This window comes from Chiloscyllium punctatum, chromosome 32, assembly GCF_047496795.1.
Source record: "Chiloscyllium punctatum isolate Juve2018m chromosome 32, sChiPun1.3, whole genome shotgun sequence".
Lineage (NCBI taxonomy): Eukaryota > Metazoa > Chordata > Chondrichthyes > Orectolobiformes > Hemiscylliidae > Chiloscyllium > Chiloscyllium punctatum.
The window spans coordinates 42,619,960-42,640,451 of record NC_092770.1 but is presented as its reverse complement, the minus strand read 5'-3'; the positions used below and the strand labels follow the sequence as shown (position 1 = coordinate 42,640,451).

General features: G+C 44.7%; 1 protein-coding gene across 2 annotated transcripts in view; it reads left to right on the top strand.

Moving 5' to 3' along the window:
* The window catches only part of b4galnt3b (beta-1,4-N-acetyl-galactosaminyl transferase 3b), a 199,931-nt gene that overhangs the window by 145,648 nt on the left and 33,791 nt on the right, over positions 1–20,492 (top strand). For both annotated transcript variants that reach the window (XM_072552183.1, XM_072552184.1), the window contains 2 exons: positions 3,031–3,097; positions 3,625–3,768. In XM_072552183.1, coding sequence (XP_072408284.1) covers positions 3,031–3,097; positions 3,625–3,768 — 211 coding nt within the window. The remainder of the gene's footprint in view (positions 1–3,030; positions 3,098–3,624; positions 3,769–20,492) is intronic.

The window sequence follows — 20,492 nt, the reverse complement described above, 5'->3', positions numbered from 1 at the left end:
CTACTCTCCCCTACATCAAAGACATCTCGAAAATGACTGCCAAACTACTCAGACCTCTTGGCATCATGGTAGCCCATAAACCCACCAACACACTCAAACAGCAGCTAATGAACATAAAAAGACTCTATGCAGACAACAAGCAAGATGAGTGTCATTGCTGGCTAATGCTTCATCTATTATCTGTGTCTTGATTGCCCTTGAGAAGGTGTTGGTGAGCTACCTTCCTAAACCTTTGTTGTTTCTTTGGTAGAGGGTACATTCCCTTCTTAGGGAAAAGTTCCAGGTTTTCAATTAATGCTGGCCCAGCTAGTGACGTCTGTGTCCTATGAGGGAATAAACAAAAAAAAGTATAAACTCTCAGTTGTTAACATCCATGATTTTGTGCTCCCAGCCGATCTGTAGGTAGGAAATTTGGGCTTCTGTTACTTTTGACAACATGGGTCTCTTGTTTTAATTTTGTCCTGCTTCAATGTTAACTATGGAACATGAGAAGAATGCCTGGATGGTTATGAGGGAGGTTTTAGTTGGTTTACTAATGCCAGCCTTGATTGCAGAAGTTTGCTTGGGTGCCCTGAAATAAGGTAGAAACAGGAGTAGGCCATTCAGCGTTGGAGCCTGCCCATTAAGTCAGTATGATCGTGGCTGATCAAACAGTCCAATGCCTGTTATCCAACAGACCCCATAACCCTGCGTGCCATTAGTAATCAGAAATCTCTCAATCTCTATCTTAAATGTACTCAAAGACTGAGCTTCCAAGGTCTCTAGGATAGAGAATTCCCACGGTTCACTACTGTCCGATTAGAAAAAAAATTCCCTACCTAGAACCAAATTGCAGTCCGGGTCTTGACTCCCCAACTGGGGAAACATCTTAGCTGATCAATTCCGTCTATCCTTTTTGGTACTTCGTAAGTTTCAATGAGATCACCTCTCATTCCTAGAAATTCTGGAGAAATCAGGTCCGCTTTGCTGAATCTCTCTTCATAGGACAGTCCCACCTTCTGGTAACAAGTTTGATGAACCTTCATTGCACTCCCTCTCTGACAATAATATCTTGCTTAAGAAAAGGAGTTCCAAATTCCAGGTACAGTCCAATCAAGCTGCTACATACATGAAGCAAGATTTCACTGTCTTTAAATCCTCTTGCAATAAAAGCTAATATTCCATTAGCCTTCGTAATAGCTTGTTGCACCTGCATGTTAGCCTTCAGTGACTTATCGACATGGACACCTAGGTCCACTTGTACATATCTACATTCTAACCCCTCACCATTGATGAAGTACTCTGCACATCTGTTTCTCCTATCAAAGTGGATAACATTTTAATTTTCTGTTCTCTGTTATGGAGGTAGAATAAAGCAAGTAGGAGTGTGATGGGTGTTCAAGTGGGCTAGTTCTGAGATTATCTTGAGTTTAGCTCACTTGTTGATATACATCTAGTCCTCTAGGGATGAAGTTGGATTTTGCCACTGCAGTTTTGGAGTGGGAATCAGACAGTCTGCTGTAACTTCCCTTTAAGCATTGGGACCTGTAGTTCTTCATCCAGACTGCCATGTTTTAGACTTGGGCCATTAGGTTTCTCTGGGAAAGTATATCTGCCAAGATGCCTCATAAATGCTGCTATTGTCTCTGTCTCCACCATATTCCAGACACTTACTACCCTTTGTGAAAAAGAAACTCGCCTCTCACTCCTCCTTTAAACTGAACCCTTTTACCTTCGACCTATGTCCCCTAGTAATTAACATTTCTATGTTGGGAAGAAGACTCTACATGCCTCTCATAATTTTATAAACTTCTGTCAGGTTGCCTCTCATCTTTTGATGTTCAAGTGAAAATAAACTTATGCTTCTGTCATAGTTAATACTCCACACCAGGTACTATCCTGATAAACCATTTCTGTATCTTTTCCAAAGCCTCCACATCCTTCCCGTGGTGTGGTGACTAGAACTGTACACAATATTTCAAATGTGGCCTAACTAAAGTTTTATACAGCTACAACATGACTTGCCAATTTTTAGTGCCTTGACTGATGAAGACAAGCATGCCATATGTCTTCTTGACCATCTTATCTACTTATGTTGCTATTTTCAGGGAATTGTGAACCTGTATGCCTAGATCCCTCTATATGTTGATACTACAAAGGGGTCTGCCACTTAATGTATACTTTCTCCTGTATTAGATCTCCCAAAATGCATCGCCTCACATTTGTCCAGATAAGTTCCATCTGTCACTTCTCCGCCCAAGTCTCCAGCCTATCTATATCAGGATGAATCCTCTGGTAATCCTCCTCACTATCCGCAACTCCCTCAATTTTGTGTGGCCTGAAAACTTATTAATTGGACTATCTGCATTCTCTATCAAATCATTCATATATATTACATATGTATTATGTATTACCCTTACTTACTGCAAGGACTGAGGAGTCAGTGCTGAGAGTGCGGAAGACTGTGAGGGAATGAGGAGAGCTACAAGAGGGGGTGGGGGGGGGGGGGGGGGTGGGGGTGGGGGTGGTGGTGGGGTGCAGTTAAGGAGGATAATTAGGGTAAGGAGAAGTCCTAAATCCTAAATGGGAGAACGATGATGGACAAGGATAACAAGGAGAATCTGTAACTGAGAAAAGCTGCGAACAGGATGGTCAGATAGGGAAGCAATAAACAAGAAAGGTATGAATGGCATGGACATTTTTCACACCAAACTGTAGTGTGGTTATAAGAAAATATCACATTGCTTTGAACGCAGGGCGTGGCCTCACACTTACTGCAGAATGGTGCTAATCATGTATTGTGAGGTAAAGGAATACTTAGGCCCAAATCGTGATGCTAAACCTACACACCAGCCCCATTATATCAGAAACAATAAAGCAGAGTGAGTCTAAATGAGGCAACTTAAAACAGGGGCTTATTGCAAAGATCAAGTGCCCTAAAGTGAGAGAGCAGGAAAATCAGCACCTTTTTTAGCAGCAGGCCAATACAGCAGAGGCAGGCTGGTTAATCGAACGAATTTAATTATCATATTTATTGTCTCTTTTCCTTAGTGGCGACATCGCAAAACTGGCCTTAAATTCAGCATTATTGATTCGAAGTATATCTCACTTTATGTTAGTAAGTTACGCACTATACTTCTATTTGTAAGTTATACACTTGCATTTGTATTATTTAAAATTATAAATTATTAGAACCAATTGAGAGTGTGAAGAAGACAGTAATGAAGTTATATAAAGGAGTCTAAAACTCTATGTAACCCAAAGCCTGACCTGAAACTTAGACAAAGAAATTGTGATTTCTTTTAACATACTCAGCTTTCCTTTGGTTTTAACCAGAAAGTAACTGTTTAAACCTTAATTGGAGTAAAATGCCACAGATGAGCTTATTATTAGTAATGAACATATTTGTACTTAGCTTTTTACTGTTATAAATAGTCCACACATGCCAGTTCTCTACTCTCTTATAATTATTGTTGTAAATTTGGATGCATTTGAGTAAATAGCAGTAAGCTAAACTTACGACTGTCATTGTATTACTTAATGCTTTTTAAAATAATTAAATAAGTGAAACATTCAACAATGTGTGCTCCTCTTTAAACAGAACCTTGTGGTGAATTCTTTTTTAAATTTCTTTTTCCATTCCAGACGAGTCACTGATAAAATTAAATGAGGTTCAGCACATTCCACAGTCTGTAGCGAGCCATAAAAAGAATTACGGTTACTCCAGCTCACACAGAGACCATCCAACAGAAATGCTGAAGTATGACCCTCGTGACAGTTTCTTCCAATGTAAGAGATCTCTCCAAATATTGTTGTTGTTGTTAAGACAGGGATGTTATGTTGGGATGACCAGTAGGAAATATACCTGGTGTTCTCAGGAGATCATTGAAAACTGGTAAGGAGCAACAAATCTTATTGAACAGCAAGTCCTCTAAATCATGACAGTACTCATTTTTGCTCCTTAAGCATTTTGGTTGATAAGGGAACAGAGCATTTGTCACATCTATTATGATAACAGCAAGAGCAAGTGATGCAATAAGATGATTTATTTTATGCAATTTATGTTCAATTATCCATTTGCAGCCAAAAGAGGCAATATTTACCAAATGTTATTTGGCAGAGGTGAAGTCTCTTTGAAGTTACTGGAGAGCGTTTTTGTTTTCAGTTTTTTCCCACGCATTTCTAAATGCAATGACATGCTGGAAGAATACACTTCCATTTGCAGTTCAAGATGTACATTGTACCAACACCACATGGACTGCAATCTTACAAGTAGATCGTTCATCACCATCTTCTTGAGGACAATCAGAGATAGGCAATAAATGCTGGCAGAGCCAGTAACACCCACAATTTGTTGATCATTTTAAATAATATCTTGATTGTTCTGTGAGTTTATCAATGAGTGTAGGAGCTCGTGACTCATGAGAAACACCACCGGCACTCCCATCCAACCCTTTCCAGATACCTATAAGGGTGCAGTTTCCAAGAGAAGTCATTACATCATGATCAGCTATGGAAAGATTTGGTCATCCACTTTGTACTCGTGTCAAGTGAGACCAGTTTGTGTCAAAAATAAAGACGCATTCACCAGGGTACAAGCAAGTGGTTTTAATTTTAGTTTTAAACTCACACCTGCAAACATTATTGTTTAAATGCAAATCAATCTTCTTTGTTAAGATATCATGTAACTTTAATAAATTTAGTCTCCAGTGTGAAAAACCAGTTTATGTTTATCATCATAACAAATAATATATTGTTACACCTCACTGAGGGAGCAAGCTGGAAATCAAGCCCTGCTATTCTGATAGTCGTTACTAAAGTTAAAAATTTTATAAAAGAATGCAAATTCCCCAATTTACCTGTCTTTTAGGTAAACAGAAAGCCTGGATCAGGTTTCTGTATTTTGCAAGAATGTCTACTTACTGCAGAGAAATAGAGTCTAGCTAAAGAGTTATGAACTGTCAACATATAACTGCTGGTTAAAACTCTAATCCTCTTACAAAACTTTCCCCTCTACACAAATGTACAGACAAACTCAAAAGATAAATGGGTGGAGGGAAAGACTAATAAGACAGTTAATTGTCCCTGTCCACAGTTTTCACTGAGATGATCCTTCTTGTTTGTTGGGACTTAAGACCATAAGACATAGGAGTGGAAGTAAGGCCATTCGACTCATCGAGTCCACTCTGCCATTTAATCATGGCTGATGAACATTTCAACTCCACTTCCCTGCACTCTCCCCGTACCCCTTAATTCCTTGCGAGATCAAGCATTTATCAATCTCTGCCTTGAAGACATTTAACATCTGGGTCTCCACTGCGCTCTTCAGACCCACCATTCTCTGGATGAAAAAATTTCTCTTCATTTCCATTCTAAATTGACCTCCTCTAATTCTAAGGCTGTGCCCACGGATCCTAGTCTCCCCACCTAACGGAAACAAATTCCCAGCGTCCATCCTTTCTAAGCCATGCATTAACTTGTAAGTTTCTATTAGATCTCTCCTCAACATTCTAAACTCTAATGAATACAATCCCAGGATCCTCAGCTGTTCATCGTATGTTAGGCCTACCATTCCAAGGATCATCCGTGTGAATCTCTGCTGGGCACACTCTAGTGCCAGTATGTCCGTCTTGAGGTGTGGGGCCCATAATTGGGCATACTATTCTAAATGGGGCCTAACTAGAGCTTTATAAAGCCTCAGAAGCACATTGCTACTTTTATATATTCCAACCCTCTTGAGATAAATGACAACATTGCACTTGCTTTCTTAACCACGGACTCAAACTGCAAGTTAACCTTTACAGAGTCCTGGACTAGCGTTCCCAGATCCCTTTGTACTTTGGCTTTATGAATTTTCTCACCGTTTAGAAAATAGTCCATGCCTGTATTCTTTTTTCCAAAAAGCAAGACCTCGCATTTGCTCACATTGAATTTCATCAGCCATTTCTTGGACCACTCTCCAAAATGTCTAAATCTTTCTGCAAACTTAAAGCTCCTCAATTTTCCTTTTCCAGGTACTTTCATTTGCTTGCAAAAGGCCCGGAGCAATTGGTTCACACTTACAAAGTCTCTGAATTTTGGTTGAAAGTTAAAGTTTACAGCAAGTGATAGACAGAGCTAAGCGATTCCGCATCCAATAGATCAGATCTAAGCTCTGCAATCCTGCCACATCCAGTCATGATTAAATAACTCACTGGAGGAGATGACTCCACAAATATCCCGATCCCAATTATTGAAGAGCCCAGCACACCAGTGCGAAAGATAAGGCTGAAGTTATCGCAGCAATCTTCAAGCCAGAAGTGCTGAGTGGATGATCCATCTCAGCCTCCTTCATTGGTCCTCAGCATCACAGATACCAGTCTTCAGCCAGTTTGGTTCACTTCAAGTGATATCAAAAAACAATTGGAGGCATTGGATATTGCAAAGGCTATGGGCTCTGACAATAGTACTGAAGATTTGTGCTCCAGAACTTGCCATTCCCCTAGCCAAGTGTTACAATACAGGTATAATGCTGGAATCTATCTAACAATGTGGAAAATGTGCCCAAGTATGTCCTGTTCATAAAAAAGCAGGACAAATCCACCCTAGCCAATTACTGCCCCATCAGTTTTATTCTCAATCATCAATAAAGTGATGGAAGGTGTCATGAACAGTGCTGTCAAGCAGCACCTTCTCAGCAATAACCTGCTCAGTGACATCTACTTTGGGTTCTGTTAGGGCCACTGAGCTCCTGACTTCATCACAGCCTTGGTTCAAACATGAACAAAAGAGCTGAATTCCACAATGTGACAGCCCTTGACATCAAGGCTGCATTTGAGTGATTGTGGCATCAAGGACGCCTGGCAGAACTGGAATCAATGGGTATCAGGGGTAAACTCTCCAGTGGTTGGAGTCATACCTGACACATAGGAAGATGGTTGTGGTTGTTGGAGGTCAGTCATTTCAGCTCCAGGACATCTCTGCAGGAGACCAACCGAAGACCAACCATCTTCAGCTGGTTCACCAATAGGACCCTCCATCATAAGGTCAGAAGTGGGGATGTTCACCGATGATTGAACAATGTTCAGCAACATTCACGACTCCTCAGATACTGAAGCAGTTTGTGTTGAAATGAAACAAGATCTGGACAATATCCAGGCTCGGGCTGACAAGTGGCAAGTAACATTCATGCCACACAATTGCCAGGCTATGATCATCACCAATAAGAGACAATCTAACTACTGCCCCTTGACATTCAATGGTGTTACCATCACTGAATTCCCCAATATCAACATCCTTAGCGTTATCATTGATCAAAAATTCAATTGGACTCACCATATAAACACAGTGGCTATAAGAGCAGGTCAGATGCTAGGAATGCTGCGGCGAGCTCTCCACCATCTACAAGGCACAAGTCAGGAGGGTGATGGAATACTCTCCCTTGCTTGGATGAATGCAGCCCCAACAATGCTCAACAAACTTGACACTCTCCAGGACAAAGTAACCGACTTGATTGGCACTGCATCCACTCCCTCACCACTGAAGCTCAGTAACAGCAGTGTGTACTATCTAGAAGACGCACTGCAGAAATTCACCAAAGATCCTCAGACAACACCTTCCAAACCCATGACCACTTCCATCAGGAAGGATAAGGGCAGCAGATATATGGTAACACCGTTCCTTTACTGTTGCTGGGTCAAATTCCTTAATGGCATTGTGGGTCAACCCACAGCAGGTGGACTGCAGCAGTTCAAGAAGGCAGCTCACCACCACCTTCTCAAAGGCAACTAGGGATAGGCAATAAATGCTGGTCAGCCAGTGACACCCACATCCACAAAAGAAAAATGAATAAGTTAAAACAAGTTGATGAGGGGAAATTTGACTGGCTTTGTGTCAGCTTGAGGTGTTTTCTTACTGCAAAGGGCGGCTACTTCCTTTTAAGATCTGATGCCTTCTCACCAAAAATTCATACCCACAAGCTGTCCAACCACCTGGGAGCCAGTCACATAGTTGTTGGTTCAGCAGAAAGCCTTTATCATCAGTAGCTGGTTGCCACTCCACAGACCAATCAACTATTTGTTGCCAGCTGAACCCACACCCCTGGCCACAGCTCATCTGCAGTAATCTCCCTTACTGCTTGAACAAACAGCACTCAGAATGACTGTCGGCTAACTTGCCGCTAAAAAGTGCAGTGACACTGTTCACAATCCTTGGTTTTTAAAACAGTCCTTTCCTCATTTCTGTCCACAGTCCAAAATATAGAAAATAAAAAGAGACCATCTTTAACCATAGAATCAGACAATACAGAAGAGGCCCTTTGGCCCATCGAATCTGTACTACTAAATCTATACTAGTCCCATTTTCCAGCATTTAGCCCGTACCCTTAAATGTTCGAACACTTCACGTGCTCATCCAAGTACAGTTTTAAAGATTGTGAGGTTACACGCTCAAGGACTCTGCCAAGCGATGCATTCCAAATCCCCACCAGCCTCTGAGTGAAAACTCTTTTCCTTAACTCTCCTCTGAACCTCGTATCTTTCATCTTAAATCATGCCCCTTTGTTACTGACCCTTCAACTAAGGGGAACAACAGCTTTCTATCCACCCTGTCCATCCCCCTCATCATCTTATAAACCATGGGTGGCATGGTGGCTCAGTGGTTGGCACTGCTGCCTCACAGCACCAGGGATGCAGGTTCAATTCCAGCCTCGGGCAACTGTCAGTGTGGAGTTTGCACATTCTTTCCATGTCTGCACGGGTTTCCTCCAGGTGCTCCGGTTTCCTCCCACAGTCCAAAGATCAGGTGAATTGGCCAAGCTAAATTGCCTATAGTGTTAGGTGCATTAGTCAGGGGTAAATATAGGGTCTGGGTGGGTTACTCTTCGGCGGGTCGGTGTGAACTTGTTGAGCCGAAGGGCCTGTTTCCACACTGTAGGGAATCCAATCTGTATGAGGTTCTCTCTCAGCCTTCTCTGCTCTAAAGAAATCCCGAGCGTAGCACCTCTCCCTTCATAGCTAAACTGCTCCATCCCTGGCAATGTTGTGGTGATTCCCCTCTGCACCCCTTCCAGTACAATCACATCCTTCCTCTAGTGCGGTGACCAGAACTGCATGTAGCAATCCAGCTGTGGCATAGACAAAGTTTTGTCCAGTTCTGATATGACCTTCTTGCTCTTGTACTATATGCCTTTTCTGATAAAAGCAAGTGTTCTGTACGCTATCTTAACTTATCTTAGGGGCGGCATGGTAGCTCAGTGGTTAGCACTGCTGCCTTACAGCACCAGGGTCCCAGGTTCGATTCCAGCCTCGGGTGACTGTCTGTGTGGAGTTTGCACATTCTCCCAGTGTCTGCTTGGGTTTCTTCCGGGTGCTCCGGTTTCCTCCCACAGTCCAAAGATGTGCAGGTCAGGTAAATTGGCCACGGTAAATTGCCCATTGTGTTAAGTGTATTAGTCAGAGGGAAATGGGTCTGGGTTGGTTACTGTTCGGAGGTCAGTGTGGACTGGTTGGGCCGAAGGGCCTGTTTCCACACTGTAGGGAATCTAATTTTAAAAAAACTGCCTGATTAACCTGTCACGCCACCTTCAGGGATCTATGGACAAGCACCCCTTGACTCCTCTGTTTCCTCTGAGCTTCCTCATGCCCTGCCATTTATTGAGTAATCTCTTGATTTGTTACTTCTTCCAAAGTGCAGCACCTCACACTTATCAGGATTAAATTCCATCTGCCACTGATCTGCCCATCTCACCAACATGTCTATCACCTCTGAGAACCTAAAACCTTCTTCCTCATTATCCAGCACCTGACCAATTTTCATGTCATCTGCAAACTTACTTATCATTTTCCCCAACATTATATTGGACAATAAGTGACTCAGCACTGATCCCTATGCTACGTCACTAGAATCTGGCTTCCAGTCTCATAAACAGCCTTTTACCACCACCCTCTATTTCTTGCCAATTTTAGATCCAACTTGTCAAGTTATGCTGGATCCCATGTTCATTTACATGTTCCAGTGCATTGAAAAGAATTCAGTGAAGACCTTTTACATAAGCAAAATCAAATTTCAAACAAATGAATAGGAAACAACTGCTGTAGTGACATGATGAAATTTATAGTTAACATAAAAGATGCTTACTGCTGGCTAATATAGGAGCAATTTCAAATTAAATGTTTGCTTTTCTAAAATGCCTCATTCAAGACCCTGCCAAATAATGCTACAAATGGTGGGGCTATGTTAAGCACATGATGATTTTGTGCAGAATATGCCATCTTCTCCGTGGTCCATTTGTATTTCATATAGTCACTCCTAAAAGAGGTACACACAATTCCTGTGCTTTATTTGTAACAGTTGCACTCGTGTGATTTCTTTATTCATTCATTCACAGGATAAGGACGTCACTTATTGCCCATCCCTAATTACCCAGAAGGCAGTTAGGAGTCAGTCACATTGTAGTGGGTTGGGAGTTACATGTAGGCCAGACTAGGTAAGGTTGGCAGTTTCCTTTCCTAAAGGGCATGAGTGTACTAGATGGTTTGTTCCAACAATCGCCAATGGATTTATGGTCATCAGTAGATTTTTAATTCCAGATATTTATTGAATTCAAATTCTACCTGTCTGCCACGTTCGTGGAATGTTCTCAGGATCAACATTCCAACGATAATCCCACTAGGCCATCACCTCCCCATATCAATATCATAAACATCTACATCTATTAGTTTGTTGCATATGCATTATAAATATAGTGTGTTTCCCTGTTTGAGAAATTAAAAGGTTCTTCACCATTTCCAATTAACCCATTTCTTTTATTCTGTTTTTCTGATCAAAATCCTTGTGCATCACATTAAAATGTGTGAATTTGAAGGTCTTAAAGGAGACACAATGTCAACATTTTTCACCCTGTGCACATCAGAACTGACACTTAAGAAACCAAATTTAGAAATGGGATTAAAAATGGAAAGAGCTGGAGAACTCAGCAGGCCATTGATGAAGGAGTGCCATCACCCCATCAGGTTTGAGTTAGGTTGGAAGCTGAAGAGCAGGACGAGTCGAGTAATGATCTCAGGTTTGCTCCCGGTGCCACAAGATAGTGAGGTGAGGAACAGGCAACAAGTGCAGCTTAACATGTGGCACCGCAGCTGGTGCAGGAGGGAGGGCTTCAGATACATAGACCATTGGGATGCCTTCTGGGGAAGGTGGGACCTGTACATGAAGGACAGGTTGCACCTGAACTGAAGGGGCACAAATATCCTGGGTGGAAGATTTTTTTGTGTGGTTCGGGTGGGTTTAAACTAGTTTGGCAAGGAGGTGGGAACCAGAGCTATATATCTGGGAGTTGTAGATTGGGCAGTGACAGGATGTAGTGAACCTATCAGGGTGGTTGCTCATGTGTGTCTGCTTTAACACAAGGAGTGTTAGAAATAAGAGTGATGAACTTAGAGCATGGGACTATGATGTTGTGGCCATAACAGAGACATGGGTTTCACAGGGGCAAGAATGGTTGCTAGATGTTCCAGGGTTTAGAACGTTTAAAAAGAACAGAGAATGTGGAAAAACAGGAGGGGTGTAGCATTACTAATCAGAAAGTGCGTCACAGCTACATAAATGAAGGTTGTAGAGGAAGTCTTGTCTACTGAATCAGTATGGGTGGAAGCTAGGAACAGCAAGGGAGCAGCCCCATCACTGGGGGTTTTCTACAGACCCCCTAAAACCAGTAAGGAGATTGAAGAACTCATAGGCTGGCAGATGTTGGCAACATGCAGATGTAGCAGGGTTGTTGTTATGGGTGACTTCAACTTTCCCAATATTGACTGGAACCTCCTTAGTGCAGATGGTTCAGATGGAGCCGTTTTTATCAGGTGTGTTCAGGAGGGTTTCCTAACTCTGTACATAGACAGGCCGACAAGGGGAAAGGCCATTTTGAATTTGGTGCTGGCAATGAGCCAGGACAGGTGTCAGATCTCGCGGTGGGAGAACACTTTGGTGACAGTGACCACAACTGCCTCACATTTACCATAGCCTTGGAGAGTGAAAGGAGCAGTTACCAAGGGAAGACATTTAATTGGGGAAAAGGAAATTATGAAGCTATCAGACAAGGATTGGGAAGTACAGATTGGGAGCAATTGTTCTACAGAACGGGAACAACAGACATGTGAAGACTGTTTACGAGGCAGTTCTTGCGAGTGATGCATAAATGTGTTCCTCTGAGATAGACAAGAAGTGGTAAGATTAAGGAACCTTGGATAACGAGAACCGAGGAGCTTCTTGTCAAAAGGAAGAAGGCAGCTTACGGAAAGTGGAGGAAGCAAGGATCTAGCTCAGCTTTAGAGGATTATAGGTTCACTAGAAAGGAGCTCAGAAATGGACTGAGCAGAGCCAGGAGGGGGCATGAAAAAGGACTAGGGAAAACCCAAAGGCATTTACTCATACATGAGGAATAAGAGATTGATCAGGGAGAAGGTAGACCCAGTCAGGGATAGTGTAGGGAACGTGTGCATGGAGTCTGAACAGATAGGGGAAGCCCTAAATGGGTTTTTTTGCTTTGGTTTTCACTAAGGAAAGGGACCTTTAAGTAGCCAAGAAGCGAGCTTGAACAGATCGAGATTGAGGAAGTTGATGTGCTGGAAATGTTGGCAAACATTGAGATTGATAAGTCCCCAGGGCCAGACCAGATTTATCCAAGGCTGCTCCGGGAAGTGAGAAAGGAGGTTGCTAAGCCGCTGGTGAAGAACTTTGCTTCCTCACTCTCCACTGGAGTCGTACTGGAGAATTGGAGAGAGGCCAATGTTGTTTCTCTTTTCAAGAAGGGTAATAAGAAAATCCCTGGCAATTACATCCAGTCAGTCTTATGTCTGTGGTCAGCAAGGTTTTGGAATAAATTCTAAGGGATAGGATTGATGACTATTTGGCAAAGCATAGTGTGATTAAAGGCAGCCAGCATGGCTTGTGAGGGGCAGGCCATGCTTCACAAATCGTATTGAGTTCTTTGAGGAGGTGAAGACACAGGTTGATGAAGATCAGGCAGTGGATGTGGCGTATATGGACTTCAGCAAGGCATTTGATAAGGTTCCCCATGAAAGGCTCATTCATAAAGTCAGGAGGTATGGGATACAGGGAGATTTGGCTACGTGGATTCAGAATTTGTTGGCTGACAGAAGGCAGAGAGTGGTTGTAGATGGAAAGTATTCTGCCTGGTGGTCAGTGGTGAGTGGTGTCCCGCAGGGCTCTGTTCTTGGGCCTCTGCTCTTTGTAGTTTTTATAAATGACTTGGATGAGGAAGTTGAGGGGTAGGTTAGTAAATTTGCCGATGACACAAAGGTTGGAGGTACCATTGATAGTATTGAGGGCTGTTGCAGGCTGCAGCGTGACATTGACACGATGCGGAACTGGGCTGAGAAATGGCAGATGGAGTTTAACCTGGATAAATGCAAAGTGATGCATTTTGGAAGGTCAAACTTGAATGTTGAATATAGGATTAAAGACAGGATTCTTGGCGGTGGAGGAACAGTGGGATCTTGGTCTTCAAGTGCATAGATCCCTCAAGGTTGCCACCCAAGTATAGGGTTGTTAAGGAAGCAATCTCGGACTGTCCTCTCTGGAGAGAAGGAGGAAGAGAGGTGACCTGATCGAGTTATACAAAGTAATGTGAGGCATGGATCGAGACAATAGCCAGACACTTTTCCCCAGGGCAGGACTGACTGCCATGAGGGGTCATAGTTTTAAGGTGTTAGGAGGAAGGTTCTTTACGCAGAGAGTTGTGAATGCGTGGAATGCATTACCAGCTGTGGTGGTGGAAGCAGAGTCATTAGGGACACTTAAGCAACTGCAGGACATGCACATGGATAGCAGTGAATTGAGGGGTGCGTGGGTTAGGTTATTTTATTTTAGATAAGGATTAATCCTCAGCACAATATCGTGGGCCGAAGGGCCTGTTCTGTGCTTTTTTTTTGTTCTTTAACCGAGTGCAGCAAGTTCCGAAGGAGACAGATTAGAGTGGGTGAGGTGAGCAGAGAAACTATGGTGCTGAAGTTACGAGACTAAGTGTGGTGGGAGGACAGAGAGAGGGTGGAGTTTTGGAGATGGCTGAATTGTCCTATGGAGTAGAGACAGAGAGACAAAGGTGACGAAAGGAGAGTTCCAAGTCATGCTGTTCCTGAAAGTAGAGGTGAGTATGTCAAGGGAGCACAGATCATTCAGTATCAGAGAGGGAAACATCACAAGATAATGACAAGAGGTGGGATTGGAAGAGGTGATGGAATTTGGGAAGGGGAGCAGAGGTCTAGCTAAGATTGACAAAAATGATCCGAGAATGAAGGGTTTATCATATGAGCAGGATTGAGGCCTCTGGGTCTGTACTTGATGGAGTTTGGAAGGATAAGGCGGGATCTGATGGAAAGCTTACAGAATACTGAAAGGCATCAATGGAAGGGACATGGAGAAGATGTTTCCACTAGTAGGAGAGACTAGAACACAAGGGCATAGTCTCAAAGTGAAGGAATAACTCTTTAAAACTGAGATGAGGAGGAATTTCTTGAGCCAGAGGTTGGTTAATTTGTGAAACACGTTGCTGTTGATGGCTGTGGTGACCAAGTCATCAAGTATATTTAATAAAGATGGATGGGTTTGTGATGAGTAAGGGGATCACGGAATACAAGACAAGGCAGAAGAAGGGGTTTGAGAAATATATCGGCTATGATCAAATGGTGGAGCAGACTTGGTGCGCCAAATGGCCTAATCCTGCTCCTACATCTAATCATGTTATGATCTAAGGAAGAATCCAGAGTGGTATTAGTACTTGTAAGTTTTTTGAAACTTGCGTTCTTTCCCAGTTAAAATGAAGACTAAAAGTTTCTTGTTGAGCCATTAATAAACTGAAGAAACAAGTGTTGATGGGGACCAGGTCAACTTTGAGACAGAGTGAGGTAGTGCTGATGGAGGCAAAGATCAAGAATGTGCATGTGACTGCACAGGGCACAGAGTGTGGATCTCAGGATGCAGTGAGTTTTAGGGAGTATTATATGTTGTGATCCTGGGTGGGATTCACAACATAAAGCACAGTATTTCATTTGAAAATTCATGTGGGAAAACCAGGGGTGGAAGCAGTCACAAGGAGATATGGCTTTGAAAATGAGTTTTGGCAAACATTTTATCAAAACACTAGGGGGAATATAGAAAGCAATCAAGGTAAATAAGCTGAAAGATTCAAATTGAAATCTTGTCACAGAGAAAAGCAGAACTTCCTCAACATGAGCATACCTGGAAGAGAGGTGACAGTGAACTAAATTCTGTGAACACTGGAGATCTAAATAAATGAAAGATATCAATACAATACAGATGTCCAGAGAGAATACTCAATAATGGGTTAGCTTTGCTGAGAGCAACCCTCTGTAGATACACCTTGGCAGGGAACGAGAGAGAAGGTGTAATTAAAATGGAGAACAACATTAGAAAGGGAATAACCATTTTGTAGAGAATGTCAAGAGGGTGTTGATTAATTTGTTTATGGCTGACATGGAGATGTAGCAGGAACTGATAGTTGTCAAAGGTGAAATCTGGTAGGGGTTGGAGTGACATGGGTGATGGTGAGATGTGTGGCAGAGTCGGGACAAGGTCAAAGTCCAATGGAGGCTTACCTTGAAGTTGGGTGTAACCCGCACCATATTTTCACAAGGGCTGTGGCGAGATTCTTGCTAGGCAGTGGCAAGTTGCTGACTGACAGGAATTAATCCTTGTTAAACACCTTGTTAATGGTACAACTCATCTTATTAATATTCAGTTTCTATCTTAGCAAACTTGCCAAACTTGCTAGATGTCAGCTATACTCAGTATGGAAACCAGCCGTGTACCTGCCTGATTCAGCTCGCCACTTGCTCTGAACAACCTGGTGTTGCTTACAACCAATCTGCAGCATGAACCCCGCACCCATCACACACATTCCTCCACCTCTGGCACTGGCATTCAGCATCTACAAACAGCTTGTGATCATTCTACCACCCCCTCCTATACACTAGCAGTGTGCTTAGGAAGCACAGGCTCTCATTGCAGGGCACATCGGCAGCTAGTATTGAAAGGCTGCAGTGGGGACACTTTGCACACAGGCACCCAGTTCCTGGAATGGACTAGGCGAAAGGTTGTGGGAGCTAGTGAGGGAAGGTGTTGCATTGCATTTGTGAGAGTGGAAGTGCATGCGCCTTGGTGGGAAGTGGGTGCATTGGCAGAGTTAGGGTGACTATGAGGTAGCAGAGAGGATAGTATGGATACTTAGCCTGGCAGAGCAGAGAATGCCATGTGGTATTGCTGGGCGTTCCTCTGCACCCTAGAGTCTGCGCTGATGCAGGTGGCAATCTTGGACCAGGTTGGCACTGCCTCCTCTGGGAAAAGGATGCCTCTTCCCCTTGATCACCCTGTCCATCAGGACCTTTAGATCCCTGTCTGAGAATCATGGATGGAGTTGTTAAATTGTGTAAAAAAAAGGTTGTTTGATGCAGCTGTAGATTTGGATTTTGAAAACTTGTTATCTACATTTCAGATGGTAGGAGGTTTGTGGTCTTTCTGTTGAAGGCAAGCTTTTCATGGGAAGCAATGAAGATGTTAGCAAGAGCCCAAACTAGAGGGGATCCCATTGCAATATCATTGATTCGAGTTGGTGAAACTAAACCCAACTGTGCTAGTTACTAGGTTCATGGGTTCAATGACATTTCTGACACTAGAAGCACATTTAGATTGCCAAGATATAATTTCATAGTGAGGTTCTTGTCGCACAATGGTACTGAATTGAATTGAACTAGCTTTATTGTGAACTGTACTCAAATGAGTACAGTCAAAGTTGCTACTGTCAGTGCCATCTCAGGTATGAAGGTACCTGAGTACAATCCTTTGCTACAGAATAGAGAAATGAAGAGGAAAACAGTTGCATTACATGTATGTATTATGTAAATATAGGTCAGCTATGCACTGTGTAACCATAGATCAGCTATGTAAAAAGGATAAAAACGATGACTACAGATGCTGGAAACCAGAGTTTAGATTAGAGTGGTGCTGGAAAAGCACAGCAGTTCAGGCAGCATCCGAGGTGCAGTAAAGTTGATGTTTTGGGCAAAAGTCCTTCATCAGGAATACAGGCAGAGTGTCTGAAGGGTGGAAAGATAAATGAGAGGAGGGTGGGGATGTGGAGAAAGTAGCATAGAGTACAATAGGTGAGTGGGGGAGGGGATGTATGTGATAGGTCAGGGAGGAGGGTGGAATGGATAGGTGGAAAGGAAGATATGCAGGTAGGACATGTCATGGGGACAGTGCTGAGCTGGAAGTTTGGAACTGAGGTGAGGTGGGGGAAGGGGAAATGAGGAAACTGGTGAAGACCACATTGAGGCCCTGGGGTTGAAGTGTTCCGAGGCGGAAGATGAGGCATTCTTCCTGCAGGGCACCAATCAACCACACCGCCCTGTGGCCCAACATTTCAACTCCCCCTCCCACTCATCTGAGGACATGGAGGTCCTGGGCCTCCTTCACCGCCGCTCCCTCACCACCTGATGCCTGGAGGAAGAACGCCTCATCTTCCACCTCAGAACACTTCAACCCCAGGGCATCAATGTGGACTTCACCAGTTTCCTCATTTCCCCTTCCCCACCTCACTCCAGCTCCAAATTTCAAGCTCAGCACTGTCGCCATGACTTGTCCTACCTGCCTATCTTCCTTTCCACCTATCCATTCCACCCTCCTCCCTGACCTATCACCTTCATCCCCTCCCCCACTCACCTATTGTACTCTATGCTACTTTCTCCCCACCCCTCTCTAGCTTATCTCTCCACCCTTCAGGCTCTCTGCCTTTATTCCTGATGAAGGGCTTTTGCCTGAAACGTCGATTTTACTGCTCATCGGATGCTGCCTTAACTGCTGTGCTTTTCCAGCACCACTCTGATCTAAACCATAGGTCAGCTATACAATATGTAAATATCGGTCAGCTATATGCTGACTAACCATAGGTCATCTACACAATGTGTTACCATAAGTCAGCTACACATAGTGTAAATATAGGTCAGCTATACACTATGTACCCATAGGTCATCTACACACTGTGTAACCATCGGTCAGCTATACAGTGTGTAACAATAGGTCAGCTATACACTGTGTAAGTATAGGTCAGCTATACACTGTGTAACCATAGGTCATCTACACACTGTGTAACCATAGATCAGCTATACAGTGTGTAACAATAGGTCAGCTATACACTGTGTAAGTATAGGTCAGCTATACACTGTGTAACCATAGGTCATCTACACACTGTGTAACCATAGATCAGCTATATGGTATGTAAATAAAGGTCAGCTATATGCTGACTAACTGTAGGTCGTCTACACACTGTGTTCCCATAGGTCAGTTATACACTATGTAACCATAGGTCAGCTATACGTATGTAAATATAGGTCAGCTATATGCTGACTAACCATAGATCATCTACCATAGGTCAACTATACATTATGTTATCATAGGTCAGCTATACACTATGTCACCATGGATCAGCCATACCCTGTGTTAAGTGCAGGTCAGTTATACCCCGTGTAACCAAACGTTTGGAAAACAAGAAGCAAAGTTAAAAAGACAAACATCTCAGTCTCTCCCCAAGAGCTCGCTGTGGCAGACCAGTGCAAGGCTTTCTCCACATGCTGTGACTGCTGTCTGCCACCGCACGCCACACTGGGCCTCTGGAAGCTGGGCTCTCTGCTCCTGGCAGTGGTCACTGGGTTCCTGGTCACTGGGATCCCTGCTCTGGTCGCTGGTGTCTCCGCCCTAGTCACTGGTGTCTCCGCCCTAGTCACTGGTGTCTCCGCCCTGGTCACTGGTGTCTCCGCCCTGGTCGCTGGTGTCTCTGCTCTGGTCGCTGGTGTCTCTGCTCTGGTCGCTGGTGTCTCCGCCCTGGTCGCTGGTGTCTCCGCCCTGGTCACTGGTGTCTCTGCTCTGGTCACTGGGGTCTCCGCGCTGGTCACTGGTGTCTCTGCTCTGGTCACTGGGATCCCTGCTCTGGTCGCTGGTGACTCTGCGCTGGTCACTGATGTCTCCACTCTGGTCACTGGAGTCTCTGCTCTGGTCACTGGTGTCTCTGCTCTGGTCGCTGGTGTCTCTGCTCTGGTCACTGGAGTCTCCACTCTGGTCACTGGAGTCTCCACTCTGGTCACTGGAGTCTCCACTCTGGTCACTGGTGTCTCTGCTCTGGTCGCTGGTGTCTCTGCTCTGGTCATTGGTGTCTCTGCTCTGGTCACTGGTGTCTCTGCTCTGGTCACTGGAGTCTCCACTCTGGTCACTGGGATCCCTGCTCTGGTCGCTGGTGTCTCTGCTCTGGTCGCTGGTATCTCTGCTCTTGTCACTGGTGTCTCTGCTCTGCTCGCTGGTGTCTCTGCTCTGGTCACTGGTGTCTCTGCTCTGGTCACTGGAGTTTCCGCTCTGGTCATTGGTGTCTCTGCTCTGGCCGCTGGTGTCTCTGCTCTGGTCGCTGGTGTCTCTGCTCTGGTCACTGGGATCTCTGCTCTGGTCACTGGGATCTCTGCTCTGGTCACTGGTGTCTCCGCCCTGGTCACTGGTGTCTCCGCTCTGGTCACTGGTGTCTCCGCCCTGGTCGCTGGTGTCTCTGCCCTGGTCACTAGGATCCCTGCTCTGGTCACTGGGATCTCTGCTCTAGTCACTGGTGTCTCTGCTCTGGTCACTGGTGTCTCTGCTCTGGTCACTGGTGTCTCCGCCCTGGTCGCTGGTGTCTTTGCCCTGGACACTAGGATCCCTGCTCTGGTCACTGGGATCTCTGCTCTGGTCGCTGGTGTCTCCGCTCTGGTCGCTGGTGTCTCTGCTCTGGTCACTGGTGTCTCTGCTCTGGTTGCTGGTGTCTCCGCTCTGGTCACTGGTGTCTCCGCCCTGGTCGCTGGTGTCTCCGCCCTGGTCGCTGGTGTCTCTGCCCTGGTCGCTAGGATCCCTGCTCTGGTCACTGGGATCTCTGCTCTGGTTGCTGGTGTCTCCGCTCTGGTCGCTGGTGTCTCTGCCCTGGTCACTGGGATCCCTGCTCTGGTCACAGGCCACTCTGCTCTGGTCACTGGGATCCCTGCTCTGGTCACTGGCCACTCTGCTCTGGTCACTGGGATCTCTGATCTGGTCACTATTGTCTCTGCTCTTGTCACTGGTGTCTCTGCTCTTGTCACTGGTGTCTCTGCTCTGGTCACTGGTGTCTCTGCTCTGGTCACTGGTGTCTCCGCCCTGGTCGCTGGTGTCTCTGCCCTGGTCACTGGGATCCCTGCTCTGGTCACTGGCCACTCTGCTCTGGTCACTGGGATCCCTGCTCTGGTCTCTGGCCACTCTGCTCTGGTCACTGGGATCTCTGATCTGGTCACTATTGTCTCCGCTCTGGTCACTGAGATCCCTGCTCTGGTCACTGGCCACTCTGCTCTGGTCACTGGGATCTCTGATCTGGTCACTATTGTCTCTGCTCTGGTCACTGGTTTCTCTGCTGTGGTCGCTGGTGACTCTGCTCCTTGGATGCTGCCTGACCTGCTGTG